The sequence below is a fragment of the Tachysurus vachellii genome, chromosome 5, assembly GCF_030014155.1.
Source record: "Tachysurus vachellii isolate PV-2020 chromosome 5, HZAU_Pvac_v1, whole genome shotgun sequence".
Classification (NCBI taxonomy): Eukaryota; Metazoa; Chordata; class Actinopteri; order Siluriformes; family Bagridae; genus Tachysurus; species Tachysurus vachellii.
Genome location: NC_083464.1, coordinates 11,539,868 through 11,558,382, shown reverse-complemented (window position 1 = coordinate 11,558,382; position 18,515 = coordinate 11,539,868). Strand labels below are relative to the sequence as shown.

General features: G+C 36.4%; 1 protein-coding gene across 23 annotated transcripts in view; it reads right to left on the bottom strand.

Moving 5' to 3' along the window:
* The window catches only part of epb41l3a (erythrocyte membrane protein band 4.1-like 3a), a 76,460-nt gene that overhangs the window by 20,229 nt on the left and 37,716 nt on the right, over window positions 1-18,515 (bottom strand). For 21 of the 23 annotated variants that reach the window (XM_060869728.1, XM_060869726.1, XM_060869730.1 and 18 more), the window contains 11 exons: window positions 15,895-16,046; window positions 15,304-15,495; window positions 9,490-9,594; window positions 9,355-9,397; window positions 8,572-8,647; window positions 8,087-8,305; window positions 7,848-7,935; window positions 3,775-3,927; window positions 3,566-3,663; window positions 2,281-2,456; window positions 323-406 (listed from right to left, as the gene is read on the bottom strand). In XM_060869728.1, the coding sequence (XP_060725711.1) occupies window positions 323-406; window positions 2,281-2,456; window positions 3,566-3,663; window positions 3,775-3,927; window positions 7,848-7,935; window positions 8,087-8,305; window positions 8,572-8,647; window positions 9,355-9,397; window positions 9,490-9,594; window positions 15,304-15,495; window positions 15,895-16,035 (1,375 nt within the window). In that variant the 5' untranslated portion in view covers window positions 16,036-16,046. The remainder of the gene's footprint in view (window positions 1-322; window positions 407-2,280; window positions 2,457-3,565; window positions 3,664-3,774; window positions 3,928-7,847; window positions 7,936-8,086; window positions 8,306-8,571; window positions 8,648-9,354; window positions 9,398-9,489; window positions 9,595-15,303; window positions 15,496-15,894; window positions 16,047-18,515) is intronic. The other 2 variants (XM_060869734.1, XM_060869744.1) reach the window with 2 other exon arrangements.

Below are 18,515 nucleotides of genomic sequence, written 5' to 3'. Positions count from 1 at the left end.
ATATCCTCAGATTACCCTGGGGAATGTCCTGAGATACAGTATAGTCAACAAGATTTGTCTAAAATGAGCAGCCAGCTGTATAAGCCATGCTGACAAATATTTCCAGAAGACAAACTATTAGAAAGCTAAGCAAGAGGAGACTGTAGCTAGCAGTAAGCTTGTACATGCTAGGCTAGCAGCTTAAACAGTCAATAACATGCAGAGCTGGCTTGAGGATTGCAGCAGACAGATAATGAGGAGTCCATTTGCACCTATAACCTTCCAAACTAGCAAGCTTTAAAAGCTCTTTCCTAGGCTGGGGGTTGTAGATGCATGTAGCTACCTGCTGGTTTAGTGCCATTCATAGCAATAAGTGGTTTAGATCCTGGGACTACAGTCGCTGTGATTTGTGGGATGCTCCGTTGAGCTGAGGAGAAAGTCAACATCACAAGAAGACTTGAGACAAGTTGACTGGTTAATTTTAAAGACGCCATGTGGCAACAAACTGAGGTACATCATTTCACCACAGTAATATTTAACATTTCACTTGTTTTCTTTGTATTTTCTCTATAATTATCTCTGTAATATAATAACACTTGTACAAAGCCCTAAAAGTGACAAGAATTGGATAAATGCATTTGCCAGGACAACGCATAAAAAGTTATACCTCTCCAGCAACTAGTAAATACTTTCTGAGTTGCTAGTGTCATTTGCTTTCTTAATGACTCTCTTACATGTTAAACTAGTATCTTGTATATATTCGGTTCCATATATGCAGGACACATTGTTTATATTTATTGTATATTAAGCAAGATGCTGGTGTGATCCATATTTTTTAAAAGGGTGAACTGTTGGTCTTTAACCGTGTAATAAAATAATCTTTTTGCATGATATTAAACCAATTATTAAATGATTTAATAATGATATTAAATCCTAGTTGACTCTTTAATACATCTGGAGTGATATGCAGCAACAGGGGGTTAAAGGAAGTTAAACCACAGCCCTTTTGTGTAGAAAAGCTAATTACAGAGGATGCAGACAATAGGAACTCACACAAGTAAATTAGGCTTCCACTGCTCAAATCCATAGTTTCATTTCAGAATCATTTCATAAGTGAATTACTGTCCACATGAAGTGAATGTTTCTTCACTGAACACAGGACAATATCAATGTAAAGTGTTGATTTGCTTAGATGTGCTGGCTTCCATGATCTCTCGGGAAGCACACAATTTTCATTTATTAAAAACATGGAAAGGAAAGAAAAGTGTAATTGTGCATTTAAAGGCAGAGAGGACAAAACCTTGTGATGTGTCTTTCTTTCTTGCTCTCAGCAATGTGGTTTAGTAAAAGCAGGGTACAGTATAATGCTGGGTTTCATCAGAGGAGTCACCCCAGCACAGCATCAAGCCCTTCTCAACAGAGACACCACAAAGCAACTTGAAAGACATTAATGCAGGTCTGGTACCAGGTGATTAAAAACAGTGGGTAGAGGGAAAGTGAAGGCCATGCTGGATAAAAAGGCAATGTGAACACAATGGACAACAATAACACAAACACCAGTATGGTTGACTGACATGCTGCCATTAGCAGAGGCACAAAAACATGTTGGCATCATTGTGAGAAACAGCTTGGACCCCTGAAGTGTGCAAGCTCTTGGCCAAGTAATAGTTAATGAAAAACAAAGGCAACATTAAAGAGACGATGGTAATGGAGATTATAATAGTCAATAAAGCAAATTGTTTCTAATGATACATCTGAAGGTATTACAGTTACAGTTTTATTACAGTTACTTTAGTCAAGACAATGTCCTATAGTAATTGACTACAGTGACTGGAACATGTGGCAGGCACTGATTAAAGACTACCTTATTAGAGAACAAAATGTTTTAATGATGTCACTGAATAGTACATGAGCTCTGTACTCATTAAGGTAGAACTGATTAAAGTCTGATCTTCAAATTAGAGACACGCATTAAATTGTACATTAATCAATCCTGAATTTTGGGCTTGTGGAATATCTTAAATGTCATTATAAAAGATCAGTTTAAAATAATGCAATCCATGTCTGCTCAGGTTGTCTTACTATTAAACAGTAGTTTTAAAAAGCAATGACTTAAGTCATTAGTAAAAGCAATTTTGTACAAGTCCTTATAACTCTATAGATTCAATTAATTTGTATAACATCAAAGAATATTCATATGCAATCAATTTAGCTTCAGTAATTAAAAACTCATTATAGACACAAATTATTATTATTATTAAACACAAAGGACAGAAATACTGAATGTAAGACTAAACCAACCTCCATCTAGACTGCGGGACATGATGTAGCGTTTGCTGGTGGAGCGCTCAAAGAAGGGAGCTGGACGAACTATTTGTGAACTGGCCCGTCTCGTTTGGACCTGGGTTCGGCCACTATAGCGGAACTTGGAACCAAGAGTCAGAAACTTCTTGGGTGGAGTTTCAGGAGATACCAACCTAATAAATAAATGCATCAGTTAACTACTGGTATAAAGTGTTCATAGGTCAGTACCTTTTGAAACAGCCTGCATCCACAGATCTGTGGTTAGCTCTTCAAGATGCCTAGAAGAACAACCTACCTGCTGAGTTCCATGTAAAACTTTGTGCAAATGTACCTAGAAGAATTAATGCTAATTTGGAGGCAAAGGGTGATCACACCAAACATTGACTTGATATGGATTTCTCTTTTGTTCATTTACTTTCCATTTTGTTAATTGTTAAAATATAAACTATTAACACTTAAATTTTTGAAAGCATTCTAACTTTTTTTAAAAAGCATTTTTCAACACCTGCCTAAAATTTTTGCAGTTTGCTTCTTTCTGGTTTAGACTTTAAAACCTGCTTAAAAAGAAGTGGATCTGATTCTAGGATCTGATTGGGCAAAGGCGCTGATTAATTCTCAAACATTATGTAGTGATGACTTCAAGGCATGTTTATATTAATGTTCCTTTGTTAATACATTATTCTTTTTTCAGGAACAGCTAATTCACTTGGATGATGGATGATCCACAGAAACTCTATTAATAGAGTTGTCTAATAATAAATAAATTAAAATACATATACATTTAACATTACATTTATATGTTGATATAGTGAAACCTTTTTTATTTTCTAAATGTTTAATTTTACTTTAATGTTTAACTTTTACGGAAGGTGTCTACACTTGGTAACAGTCAGAAAAGTTTAAGGGTAGACAAGTTGGAGCTTTACTTTTATTCTCTAACATGAAAAACTATTTTATTAGCGTCTAAGAAAAGTGAAGGAATGGCTGTATTCTGCTGTTATTATTTATTAAGAAGTGATGCTAGCAACTAACAATCCACAAAAAGTAACTGTAAACAGATAAAGATACAACATTATTTAACAAAACAATGTACAAAATGATGTGGTATAAGAAGAATAAAACCCTTTGGGACATTCTCTTATAGAAAACAATCAGTAACAATTTATGTAACACCTACTTCTAAATCATGTAAATCTAAGAACTGGCTGAAGGTTGTTTAAATCTTTGCATAATTACAGAACAACTCAAGTGGTAATTCTCCTCTCACTCTCATAATGCTCACCTGAAAAAGGTGTGGTGCTCCACACAAACCTTCCAGAGTCTCTTAGCTGCTCTGTGGTTGGGGAGTTTAAAGCCAATCGTGCTTTCAAACTGCTCAAACTAGACGTTAGTAACACACACACACACACACACACACACACACAAATATTTGTTATATTTCTCAGCATTTACATTAAAACGGTCATCCATGTACTTAAACTCTAAATTCACCTCTCCAGGTCGAATTTTGATGTAGAAGTTATTCCTCTTGTAGGAGATCTTGAGGACTTTGGGCCAAGCAAACCTGTTGATTCGCAGACGGTCTCGGTAGATGAGTAGGCCAGATGAACACACTCCTAACATGATCTCCACCCCCTCTGAATCCTGAGGAATGATTAGATGGATACATTAGAGACAATGCCTTGTAAACAAACAGACAATCACAGGACAAGCAGCTGAAGTTTTCTGAGTGGCTCCAAAGTAATATCTCAAATTTGATCAAAACAGCCTTCAGTAAAGAACTGCTGGTAGCCAGAAATCTCTGCCAATATATCAAGCCTGTCAGAAAAGCTTTTTTTTTTTTATTTTTATCAATGACTGATCATGTAAAATGACTTGGAAACAGTGTGGCACTGCAATATTGTCACGCTGTGTACAGATGCGAGGAAAAGTGTGTGTGGAACCAATGTTGAGCAGCCCATGAGGTTAGACCCCTGAGAGAGAAAAAAAAGCACTAGACATTCAACAGGCAATGTGGAGCCAAATTCTTTTTTGGGCTGGTTAAATGTCATTGGTCAGCCCCACATGTCCTTATGCTTCAATTGTATGCTGTGTTAACACAGCATATGACTGACTGACAAGTCCGTTTCAAATGACTGCACACAAACGATATGCAACTGAGTTTCTTATCCGTGCGATGGGTCATCACAACGTGGGTTACTGAGATTTTTTGGGCATTCAGAATATGACATCAAAAAAAATAAAAAGCCTTTCAAAGATGGGTGTGTATTTCATAGCTGACAGATGCTGAACAAAACACGGTTGCTATCTACTCAATGCAACATCTACACAATCACAATTGTTGCGGCATTGCACCCAATATTAATTATGAGTATTAAACCACTAAACATACAAACACAAAAATATTACAAAAGACTTTTAGACTGTTTTCAGGGGAATATAATGGATGTCATAAAGTGGGTGTTTAACAAATAGCATTAGTCACATAAGGATGTGTCAATGTGGTGTTTACTTGACAATAATTGGGCACTTCTTAAAAAATGTTTCACATCTAATGAATGAATGGTTTACAGAGCTGATGGAGATGAGAGCTTGTATATTATTATCCTGGGACTGAACAATGTGTTTCTACAATAACATGAGAAACATGTGGATCTATGAGGAGATCTTTCTCTGGGGAATTTAACCTCTGCATACAGGCATACTGAGAATCAACAGTGAGCCACAATAGTGCAAGTATTGTGGCCAAATCAGCTGCAGCTCAGACAATGGGACTCTTCACTCCATGGTCATGCACGAAGACTAGGGTCAGACGAAAGAAGCATACACACACATACAAGGACACACAGATGCACGAATGCAGCCTTACCTCTCCTTTAGCTGGAGACAAGCACTCAAAGAAGCTTCCTACCAACTAGGCAATTCAGTAAGAAAAAGGAAAAAGAAGAGGGCTGATCTGATCAAATTAAGGGACAGTTTCCATGATCATCATCGCTTGATCTGTTGTTATTTCAGAGGAGACCGCTCAATTTCCATTTATGAGATGATATTTGCTGTCCTGACTATTACATTTCATCAACTGAACATAGAAATCACTGGGGTTAGCAGTGTTATGAATGTTGATAAAGATTTTTTTTTTTTCAACTGTGTGCACATTTCTTTTGAAATTAGCCTGCAAGGAAACAATCATTAATGCTTCCAAGCTCTATAATGTTTCCATAAGCAAATCTAATTAAAAATATTGATTTAGTAATATGTAATATAAAATATGACCTAATATACTTCAAACTGCCTCTGTTTGCCTCTATGAAATTAGTATGAGATTAAGTGTGTTTACCATGTAATTAGAACTCAGCCCAAAAGGGACGTTGTTATATCAAAAAGCATAGCTGAACTACCATTTCTTTCTAATATGAATTAAAATAAGTTTAAGTACCATTTGTTTCTAATATGAATTAAGTTTTAATGACTGCTGTCACCTGAAAGCTTGCAAGTACTCTAGAAAATAAAAATGGTTGGTTACTTGATGTGGTCATAAATTTGTATATATTTTGGAAAAGCTTATGAAGGTAAATATATAACTGACTGTCTGCATAGTATAGCACTGTTAGTGCTGGCTGTAGATATGGACCATTTACACATTTTTACTGTACGTCAGACATAAAATGCAGTGGAAACACATAAAACAAAAGAACAACACTTAACATAAATTACAGTCCACTTTTAAATTTTTAAGAAACAGATTGTTAACAGTGTGATGGGAAAACATACATTTTGCATTGGCATTGACAATTATAAATGATTTAGGAGACATGGTGTCCATATGTTTGCAGCCAGAGAACGTCTTCACATAGTGAAATTTTGTACTACTAGAAATTTTGGAAACTAGAAGGAAGGAGCATCACAGACATTTTCATGTTTTTATCCGACTCACTCTGATTTAATTAGGCTTATATCCATTTCAATTTCACAAGTAGCTATAAAACAAATTGATCAAAGCCTGACATTGACTGTGAGGAAAGCAGAGCTTCGCTATCATTAGGCAGATTGACTGTTTTTACCACCGGTTTTAATACTGTCTCCTGATTCAAAAGGAACTTTTGAAGTGCCAGAGGTTCACCTAAATTTTCCATGATTCTGCCAAAATATACACTACTCAAAAAATTTAAGGAACATCACATTATCTCGGAATAACATCAAGTCAATTTAACTTCATGGATATCAGTCTGTCCAGTTAGAAAACATTTGAAAGAAGTGATTGTGAATCAGTGTCACCTGCACGACAGGTGCACTGGAGAGGCAACAGCAAGGCAACCCCCAAAAAAGATTAGTTTTGCAAGATGCCTGACCAAACTGTTAGAAACAGTCTCCATGAGGGTGGCATGAGGGCCTGACATCCTCTAGTGGGACCTGTGCTCACAGCCCTGCACCGTGCAGCTTGATTGGTATTTGACAAATAACACTAGGATTGGTAGGCCTGCCACAGATGAGAGCAAGTCCATACTGAGCATGTGACAAATGTGAAGGTTTGGAGATGCTGTGGGGAATGTTATGCTGCCTGCAACCAGCATCATCCAGAATGACAGGTTTAGCAGTGTGTCAGTGATTTTTGGCAGGAATATTCTTGAATATGCTTGAAGTCCTCCATGTGCAAGCCAATGGTGTAAGCCATGTGCAAGCCAAAGCCTTACTCCTGCTAGGTACTGGAATAAAATCCTACGAGCCTCTATCAGACGTTAAACTGATGCAGTGGTCCCTGGGTTCCTCCTGGTGCATGACAATGCCCAGCCTCATGTGGCCAGAGTGTGTAGGCAGTTTCTGTATGGTGAAATAGATGAAGTCTAAATGGCCATTTACAGGCCCTCATGTTCCCCAGACCTGAATCCAATTAATAACCTTTAGGTCATTATGTATCGGAGCATCCAAAACCAACAAGTAGTACCACAGAGAGTCCAGGAGCTCAATGATGCCCTAATCCAGGTCTGGGAGGAAATCCCTAGGATACCATCTGCCATTATTATTTCTTTGATTTTCAGTGTGATGTTATTTTGTTTTCCATTGACCACTGTCACATAATTGTGATCAAATTACACACTGTAAATAAAGAAGGATTTTCAACTTGAATTTTCTGTTCAAGATCCAATGAGTGATTTAAGAGTTCCCTTAATTTTTTTTGAGTAGTGTATTTATGCTTTCTTAAAGCTAAGAATTAAAAGCATGTTCTTGGGAAAATATATAATTAAATAAAATAAATGAATATATATGACAAAACCCATTTTTTTGTCTTTTTCTGCTTTTCATTGCAATTTAGCCAATAACCGGCAGCTGTTTTCCCAGGGAACGACATGTGTAAATAGAAATTAAGATGACCTCAAGGTAAAGAAAGTTCATTACAGTATTTCTTTGTGCTCTGCTATTCCCAAATGCACTGATGGAAAAAAGAAATGCAGAATTTCTTTTAAATGACTTCAAAGAAAAAGACAGAAGATGAGTCAAAGCTGATTCATGCTAAAAGCTACTAAATGACTCCTGTTTACTTAGGGTGGTACACACAGGTTCTTTACCTTGGCATGATGGAGGTCCACTCCATACATAGACAGCTTTTTAACATTCTCTAGGAAGTGCATTTCAGCCTCAGCTGGCGTCATCCCTCTGATGGAAGATGGATTATATTATTTTCCAAAAATAGAATGAATTTGCCATGAATTTTCTCTAAAACAAAGATGCTCAACATTCAATTAAGATACTACACAAAATATACAATTATGTTAATATGTCTGGGAAAATTGCATGTAAAGCTCACTTGTAGGTCTTGTGGAGCTCCATGACCTTCTCTTCGAGTTCCTTGGTTTGGTTTGGAGCGAAGTGGAACTCGCTGACATAGTTGGTGCTGTACTCATCTGGATCGTAATCTCCAAGTTCTGACTGGATTGTATATGACCCAAGCACTGTGTGTGTGGCAAAGGAGCAAGGCAGGCGGCCCGACGCTACATCATCTCTCAACTGCAGACATAGGTAATACCTGAAATATAGTGAGAAACAGGCAACAAAGAGGCATACCTGACTGAGTACAGATACAGAAGAAACAATGGAAAATATCAGAAAGAAAGAAAGAAGCTACATATCAATGAACTGTTCATCTAAATATACAATGCAACTCAAAATGCTCACACTGATGTAATGCAATAGATTAGAAACACAGTGACACAGTTACATGGTTAATATTCCTCTGAATAACTCAGTCAGTTTGAGTGTGTTCCTGCTTGCACTGCAATGAATTGCTCTGACCTTGTGATGTCCTCAGAGAGCTGAGCAGGGTCTGGAGGATAAAACTTCACATTGAAGGAAAAATTCCAGGCAACGCCTAAAAAAAGAAAAAGAAACATAAAAATAAATAAATAAAAGAAAATAAATCACCCAGAGCTATTTGAAGGCTGCAAATTCTTTGATGGCACTCTTTCAAAACTGAATGCCATTATGAAGCATTTCATTTGCCTTGCCTTTTTAAACTGGACTGACCAATTGAAAGCAAGGGTCTGTGACAGCAGGTCATAAGATTTAAAAAGAGAAAGGCAAGTCATGCAGTGCCACAATATTTCTGAACATCTAAAAAAAACTCATAGAAATTATGTTGTGTTCCTGTACACTATGTTATTTTCGTTTTCTAATGACAAGCTTTGCTCAATAGTACCTTTTATAAATTTGGATTATAAACGCCTATTAAGATAAACTGCTCCATTAAGACTGAGCATAAGCCTATTAGTTCTGTAATAAGCTCCTTAGTTTGTTTACCACAAGCCTATTGACAAGAATATACTGTTTATAATTTATGACTAGATGTGTCAAGTGTATCAATACTTGAGGTTACATCTGATATGTGCTTTATGCCTAAAAGCACTTTAGGTGTGAAGTTCCATAAAATCAATTGCGAACACTGAATAGTCATTAATCAATCATTTGTAAAACACCATATGTTCAATGAAGTGAATACAATGTAATCAGATTATCTACACATAGCACAAATAAAAATAATAGTTAAAACACTAACATTGAAACATCGAACGCACTCACCCCTGATTTGCTTCTTCATGTCTTTGGCTGGATCCAACCAGTTCTGTAAATATATAAATAAATAAAAAACACTCAGAACATTCAGATTTTTAAAGGGAATTATTTGTTTTCAATACTTGAAATAAATGGAACTACCTTTTGATTTTCTACATCACGGAATGTGATACCAAAGTAGTCCTTCTCCAGAAGGTTAAGATGCTCACAGACTTTGTCAAAAATCACCTGGCCTTTATCACGTTTCTGTAGACAGATGAATCAGAATCAGTCAGCTTCCTCCTCATATAGTCACATAATACACTAATCACAATACATTTACTGGTTTTGATCAAGAATTGATCAGGACTAATCAATACAGAAAAGTCCAAAATAAACAACAATAAAAATAGGTTTATATCATGTCTATTGTACATACAATATACAGTAGTGCCTCTGACGAGTAAATGCACTTTGCATGTTCACTGAATTGTGAATCTGAATTCCCACATTACACTATTTTCTGCAAATACCACAATTATTAAAGTGCTTTGGTTGAATAAATAGATATAATCCAATAAGCTTCACGTAAAAAAAACAAAACACAACCAACCAAAAGAAATGCTATGGTTACTAAGATTCCAAAGTCTAAAAATAAGATCTCAGAGTACTATGGAGAATGCTGTTAGGTGTTAACATGACACAGGTGCTTAATACACTGCACAAAAAAAACACAGAAAATGAATTAGCAAACATTAAGATCCTTTAAGGGAAGACATCTGCAGACTTACACATATTACAATGACTTAAACATATTACACCAGCACACCTTACATCATATTAGAGCAACACATTTTTATATCCCTTTGCTGAAAAAAATGCTTAAAACAAAGCAATATACTGAGCATGTTAAAAATTGGATTTAATACCTGTGCACAATACAATTTGATTAGAATACAATTAAAAACTGTTGTTTTTCACTTAATTGCATTTGACTTGGCTTTGGAATATTCAAGCACTGACTTCCAGTTTTATACTGACCACCCTGTAGAAATCTGTAGACAGTGGGAGAGCCATTTTCTAGCTTTTTAATGGCAGGTAAGGCACAATGTGTTATAGTCTGGCTTAGGGGAAAGCATTTCAGTAAAAGTACTCCTCATCACAGAGACTGAAGAACATAAGGGCAGTAAAGGGGGACAGGTTCTTCTCCCTTATGCTGCTCCATTTTTCCAGGAAACATAATGGCATCAGATTCTCAGTATGTGATAAAAGGCCAGCAGCTACAAATAAAGGGTAATATTTATTATTACTCACAGCAATTAGCACCTGGTAATAATGACCCATTTTAAGCAGAGGGATACTAAACCCTGAAATTGTTATGAAAGTGTTATTATTTTTCTTTATTTTACACATGATAAATGTTTCAACATGTCTGTTCAATGAATAATGAAACACAAGGTCTTGACCACAGATCAAATATTCTCTGATCAAATTTACCACTAAAAGCTCTTGGATAGGAATTCAAAAGTTCATTTTTTTCCATTTCTGATACAATATTATTATCAGAGCTCTGAATATATCCTGACACCAAAATACAGAAATTAAGAAATGCAAGTTTCTGTTGCCAAGTTAACCTAAAAAAAAAAAAAAAGAGGCAGAGGCAGAGCCCTTTAACACAGTTTGTGTCCATGTGTATAATCTCTGTACAATGACTGGGTCATTCATGCCATAATGGAAGGAAGTGTACTGAAATGAAAATGTTACATCTAAACCACTACCAAAGTAGTGTTAAAAACTGAAATCAGACCTACAACTGATAGTCAAAATAAATTTGATGCATCTCCAATCTCTGGTGTAACAACACATTGATAAGCAAGTAATCAACCTGTAAATAAATCCCACTGATCCCACTTGATTTCTTGAGCCAAGGGATCAAAGTGGATTTATGATGCTGCAGGGACAGATCAACCCTCTACAGCCTCTATTACACTGATAAGCAAAAATAAAATGTACTCCTTTACATTTTGTCTATACCTTTTCTTCAATTCACATCACTTTAACATCATTTTGCTCCATAATTCTCTTCGTACACTGAACCACATGTAACTTTTTCTGTAGTGAGAGCTGTGAGCACTTCCTATGCTGCAGAAGCGTACTGTGGGCACTTGAAACATAGACCTCATTAAGATACAAGCTAATGGGTTCACAACTGTATGTAATGACAGATGAGCCCAGAAATAAACAGAGAATGAGAGGGAGGGGAATACAGAGAAGAGAGGGATGTGAAAGACAGAGTCATATGAAAAATGAAGGATTCCATGGAAACAACAGGCTCTCCTGTGTTTTCACAATGCATCTGCATCTAAATCATTAGACCCTTTCAAATCATTTTTTATAAAATGTTAATAAATACACAAGCACTGACTTAAATAAAGCTCTTAAAAAATTTGAAATAGGTAATATTTCCTACATCTGTCAAATCCATTGTCAATGAGTCAGGATATTTCTAGCCTTCTGATATTTTCGTTGTAACGACAAGCCATTTATGTTGCTAAAGAAGAATATATAATCACCAAACACAGATACACACAGACGCACATTTTATTATTTTATGTGAGCATAAATATTTAATGGTACAGTATGTTTGCTACTCCAGCCCTTGTAGGCTGCCATTTTTTAGTGATTTTACAGTAGCTGTGCTACTCTGGCAGTTATAATAGTTTGACTATTTACCAAGTTTATTTCATCACTACAGCAAAATCATTGTTATATCATTGCCAGATTTCCTTTTCATCTTCTTGCCTTGTACATATTGAACCAAATGTAAACCATACGTCTTTGTGTCAAAGGTAAATGTATCCGGTACTATATGTTGGCTACAGCCTCATCATTATCTCTTCTGCTGCAGGTAGCACATTTAAATACATTTTGAGTGTTTTTCTAGTGAAATGCTGCAGATCTACTTGGGACCTGCTGGTCTGCGTTGGTTTTAACCTCATTATCATTGCTGGCCTTATTAGCTATCACTCGCTATGCTGTTCTCTAATTAGCTCTAAAAACATCCTCTGTGGTTGTACTGTACAGTAGCATCACTCAGATTCTCCAAATGCAAATTTCACATCTCTTACCATCTAGTTATCCAAAAGCCTGTGAATATTAGCATGGCGTAGTGGTTTTCCAGTTCTATACTATGCATCTCCACTAAAGAGCGGGGCATTCGAGATTAGGCCAACATCCTTGTATATAATGCAGCAGTCAGTCTCATGGTGATCTCGAAAAAGATATCCTGGTAAATGATTCACCGACATTAAGATAGATTCACTGAGACATTATTGTACTTGCCAGTCATATTCAGGCAGGTTGCTAAGTGCAGTACCGGCTCGTGTTGAGGATGTTCGGATTGCATAGTAGTTCCCTTGGACTAGCTGGAACTAAGAGCTATTCAGAAATGGGTTATTCGTCTATGGCTGGACTCCAAACAGACACTTGTCCTCGTCTCAGTTATTGGGGCACAGGCTCTAGTTTGGCTTTTTTTAATGAAAAGGGTCCACTTGGGGAAATTTGCCCATCAGAGACATTCAACACAACACCTCACTTTTTCTAGCTCTGGAGCAGTGTAGCGCTGCAGAAGCACAGGGGCTATGTGGCTCTATAGAGTGAGACCCCAAGACACCAAGCAACTGGAATTGAAGGTTGTACATCTGAACACCAAGTTTTTCCTATCAGTATGTGTTTATCAACTTCAACAGTGTTGTGAAAGACAGAACATATCTCTCTGTCTTGCCTTGTGGGCTCATCCACAGTTAGATAAGAAGTCCTTTACTGAAAATTTAGAATAGTGCAGCATCTGGGATGTGCATTGAGTGGAGTTTGCATCCGGAGGTGTGGTGCCCATTTTTTTGCTAGTTGGTCAGAACACCCTGCTAGCATAGAACATTGCCCACAATGCTCATTTTTTGTAACTCTAGTGCATGGTACATTATTTAGACTATTGTGGGAAAATAATTTTAAGACATTGTTTTATTTCAAGTATACTTTTGTGTATCATGCTGAAGCCAAATCAAGTTACAATGCTAGTTAAATTCAAAATTTACATTAGTCTTGTGGTTCCTGTATCTCATTAATATGAAAGAAAAGGGCAAGGTAACTCAGGATATCATCTGTCCCTTTGTGACATTTGTCCTATTGTTTAAGGTGGCCATTTGATTCAAGGTCTGAGTCAACTCATTCCTATGATAATGAAGGGGTCTGAGAAAGACTGTTATGTTAATGAGTTTTAGGGTGGGTGAAATTCCAGGATCTGGTCTGGGGCTGTTACATCCTTTCATGCTTTGATTGTCACCTGAGTGTTTTGTCCCTATCTGATGGGACTGCCCCTGAAATGTGTAGAATTACAATGTATTACAACTTTAGGTCAGACTTGATGACTGCAGCGTCTGTGCTAGTACGCTCTAACTTGAAGACTTGTGTTCATCGTGTATCTATAATAAAGACTACTGCACAAGGAAATCCAAGTCTCCTGGTCTTCTCTGGAAAAAGTTTACAACACTAGGCTCTGGCCAAGTTTATATTTTTATGTGTTATTTATCACGTCATGATATTGTTGGAAGGTCTAAATGTGTATGTATGAACATACATCACTATTATTAACTATTATTATTATTATTGTTGTTTAATAGATAGCAATTTGATAGTAACAGTTGGAAAGCTCAGACCATACTCTGAAGAGGACAAAATACTGAACAATGCAAGGCATTGCAATTTTTACAATTACAAAATTACAGAATAAAAAATTACAATCAAGATGCATTTGCTATGGATTAGCTGTGGGCTGTCTTATTGCTAACAAGTTCCCGTGTAGCATTTTTATCCAAGTGCCTTAGTAAATATATGAATAACACAGTGCTAAGAAACAGACAATTTACTTCATGAGTGAAACAGAATTCTTGCTACAGTTAAAAAAACATTTTCTCTGTAGTAAAGCTGCAAACGTTTACTGCGCCTTCATAACAAACCAGTGACTTTTCACTCATTATCTGTGTGGCACAGTACAGTTAGAAGACCAACTTATTTAGCATCCTATAATTTTAAACAATCCTCCAAGGCTTTGAGTTAAATTACTTTCCGTTTTAATGTAGAATGTAATGGAACATTCTGGCTTTAAAGATGTTGTTATCACTTTGTAGTGCCCAAACACTGAAGAAAATAATAGCTTAAAGTTTTCTGCCAAACATTTCACTTTGAATGTATGCAGGTGTTGGTGGAGGTTTCATTTTTATATATTTTTCCTGAAATCTACAATCCTATTCAGTACAGACACATAAATGAGTGATGTTGACAAGGTTTCAGCTTAGAAAACAGGCCAAGTCACAGCACCAAAACTAAACTACATTATACCAATAAGGGTTTCTGAAATAATATTTAAGAAGTGAGAAAACGTGAGATGAAAATGAAACAAAAATATATTTTTGACAGAAGTATATTGTAATACATTAAGTGGAATGATTCTTATATATAGGGCTATAGATAAAAACAGTTACACCCATACTGCAGTATTTTACTATTATACCACTAGCTTCTTGCAACATATCAAGTGTAATTTGCATACTTCAACAGGTGTAGCTTGGTAAGCCTAGAAAACATGACAGAGTAGGATGTAAGCATATGGTTCTGTAAGCGTAAATATATTTATGAAAGAACTACTTATAGTAACTCTGGTCATTTTCTCCTTGAAAATGTATGCCTTAAATTGTTATCCAAAAACTATGTTGTTTTCGTTGCAGATTAAAATAATATTAATATTAATATTAATAATAAATGCCTCCTATTAAACAAAAGTGATGATCTACATCAGTGGGGCAAATAGTGAATAACATGAACAGGATTAAACAAGTTTGGATTATTTTGAAACAGATTATAATATCTAGTTCTTATAAAAAAAATAAAAATAAAAAAAAAAGAGTCCACTTCACTCACTTCTACCACACAGGTGTAGTCTGAGCCATCAAGAAGCGCGATTTTGCACTGCATGTTTTTGGGCTTCTTGGCCACCTTGATGGGAGACCTAGACAGCTTGCTGGAAGTGGACTTGTAGGGGGTGGACTCGTCCTCGGTTGACTGCTGATCGGTTTTCCCCTGGGCAGCACCTCCTACCTCTCTCGCACCGTTCTGCTCAGGAGGAAACAGATAAAGATACTCATTCTCCTAATTCTCACGAACACATTTTGACTAAATCGACTTTAAATTGGTTCTGGTAATGGGTCAGAGGCATACTTAACTATATGTGCATGTGTGTGGAAATGTTCAAGAACTTAAGTAAGGACCGACCTTTAATAAGTTCATTTCATATTGCTTTTTTATTTTATCAAACAAAATGGCAGGTGAAATTTAGCAGGAGCAGGATTGTAAAATGTGTGAAATATGTATGTTTCTTAGACTCCATGTCTTCCTCGTTTATCTTTTAGTATTCAAAGGTTTATAGTTAAGAAATTAATACTAAGTATAAGTTAATACTAAGTTAATACTAAATAAATACCAAATACCTTGGATTGAGAAACCAAATGCTACCTGCTCTTTTTTAACTGGGGTGCTATGGGCAGCTGCAGGTGGAAGCTGGTCGTCGATGGGTGGGGATGTGTGGGGCGGTGCCGCACCTGACCCCTGCTGCTCCGGCTTGCCGTCTAACTCTGAATTCGGCTCTGTCGTCATTTTAATTCACACTGTAATAAGAACAGTTACACTGTGACTAACAAACATATTGTAGCAACACATACTGTAATCAGTTCTCAGACATATTTGTAGCCAGCAGTGCTGGTACGGAAGTGCCATTCCTGATCCTATAACATTCAGCAGAGAGGGTATGTAAAGCAAAAACACTGGAACTGCTTTGAAATGGTAGCTTCTTCATGTTTATGGATGTTACATATCCACATGCAGCTGACAGACAGTGCTAGGAATGTTGACACTCATCATACACAGACTAGTGAATCTGATGCAATTAGCTGATAAAATGCTACTATATTAAATACTGATTGTTGAAGCACATGATTGACAGGACATCCAACAGCTCAGTGTCACAAACTGAGAAAATAATTCAGCTTTACCCTCTATGATCATATTCAAACATTAGAATGTTGTCACATCTCACATGATTACAAATAAATATGCTGGCAGTGAAATGAACAACATGTATAGGCGCTGAAATATTCACTTCAATTTGTTTTCAGTTGGGCAGATTTATTTCTCAAGCGCAATTTCCCAGCAGGGCAAATGCCTGCACACACGGAATCTAAGATCCACTCCTAAAATGTTAATAAGTAAAATCATGGATTGAGACACCTTCATCCAAAATGTAGCTTGTGCTTGTTGAAATGATTACAGATAAATGCAGAAAATTCTTGGCAACCCTTTTCCATTTTTAAACACAAATGAATACCAAATAATAAATCACAAACACCTAACAGACAGGCAAAGGGATGTCTAGATATTGACAAAAAAATTATCATTAATTAATTCATCTGGATCACTTCTAATAATAGGTCTGATTTATTTGGAAAATGAATCTCATTACTGGAGAAGAAGGATTGTAATTCATTTGGTAATGACATGCTTGGATTTATGCGCTAACATATATGTTGTCCAAGTACCAAGTACCAAGTAATCATTAGAACTTGCTATACTTCTCAAAACATGTAAGACATTAACACACACCCCCACCCCACCCCACCCCACCCCACCCGCACACACACCATCGAGCAGTTTTATATTGATGCCTGTTTAGAGTAGCAGGAGAGGAAGGGTCACTGTGTAAAATGATCGGCGGGCATGTCCCATCTGTCTGTGCTCTATTTTAAGATATTAGACTTATGGTGGCTGGGTGTATGACAAAGTCTAAAGTAGCCCTTTTTGACTCTACAACACTTTACATTGCAGGGAATACAACAACATGGCCCTGGGACATGTGCCAGTTACCGAGTATATCTGAATACATACAAAATCATTTGTGTAAACAAAGCATTAACATCACCGTCACTCCAAAAGCCTGTTTCCAAGCTGGAAAAAACACAGAGCTGAAAATAGTATTCCTCAAACAGTGAGTAAGCTTTATGAGTAAAATGGATTAAATATGATTGTAAGAAATCTCCCCTGAATAATCTACTGTAAGCTGAATAACAAAAACAACCTCACATTTATATTGCCAACAGAAATCATTTTGAAAGCATAAGAAGTTATTTTTCTTTTCTGCCACAAAGTTATTATATATAATTTATAATCTAATGTTTATTAGCAGCAGCAGCCTTTATAGTCATGATAGCACCCAAAGGCAGCTAAACTACATTTCCCATTAGCACCAGCATGTCACGTCCTAATTACCTGCACCTGTGCCTCATTTTCACCCTGAATGGCACCATTATACAAGTTATACTGTGTTTTGGAATCTTATTATCAAGTGTTTGTTTTGTTGTGTTTGTTCTGTGCGTCACAGCCTAGCTCACGGTCTTTGTTTATGCCTTGTATCTATAGATCATGTTTCTGGTTTATCACCATTTTGCATTGTCTTCTCAGCTGAATCCCGCAGGCACTGAGCCTGAACAACACGGTCATTTTGACATTATGTCTGCCTCACAAACAATTCATCACATGACTCTGATTACTGTTTGACCAATGACAGCACTTTGGAGGTGAGAAAGGAATGAAAGGTTTTCTGCAGTTCATGTGGTGAGTGATGCTGTGCACTAGTTGCCGCATAAACACGGTGGGGATTCTGTGATGGAAATTCAAGTTTTTTAGCATTGTTCAGTGATTTTCTCTGTTGCATAAGCATTCTGTGTGGATTGTGTTGGTTTCTTATGTAAAAGGGTTTCATACCAGCATATGCACAACATTTATATCTCAATTATTATTAAAATAAATTGAATGAATCAAGTTTATTTACTGTAGTAAAATGGACATTATATCTATATGTAAAAGCTGCATATTTACTTACTACACATACAGTAACAAATTCGAAAACCATCACAGACCACTGCTGCTTACATTAATACACACTTTTTATTGAAATGTATATCTTTTTTCCCCTTTCCTCTTTTAACTAATGTTTTTTGGGTCTACCTTTTGTTCTTTTTTTTGTTCAGGTCAGAGATTGCCAGACAAGCCACAGAGACAATTTCTTCGTATTGTGTAACCAT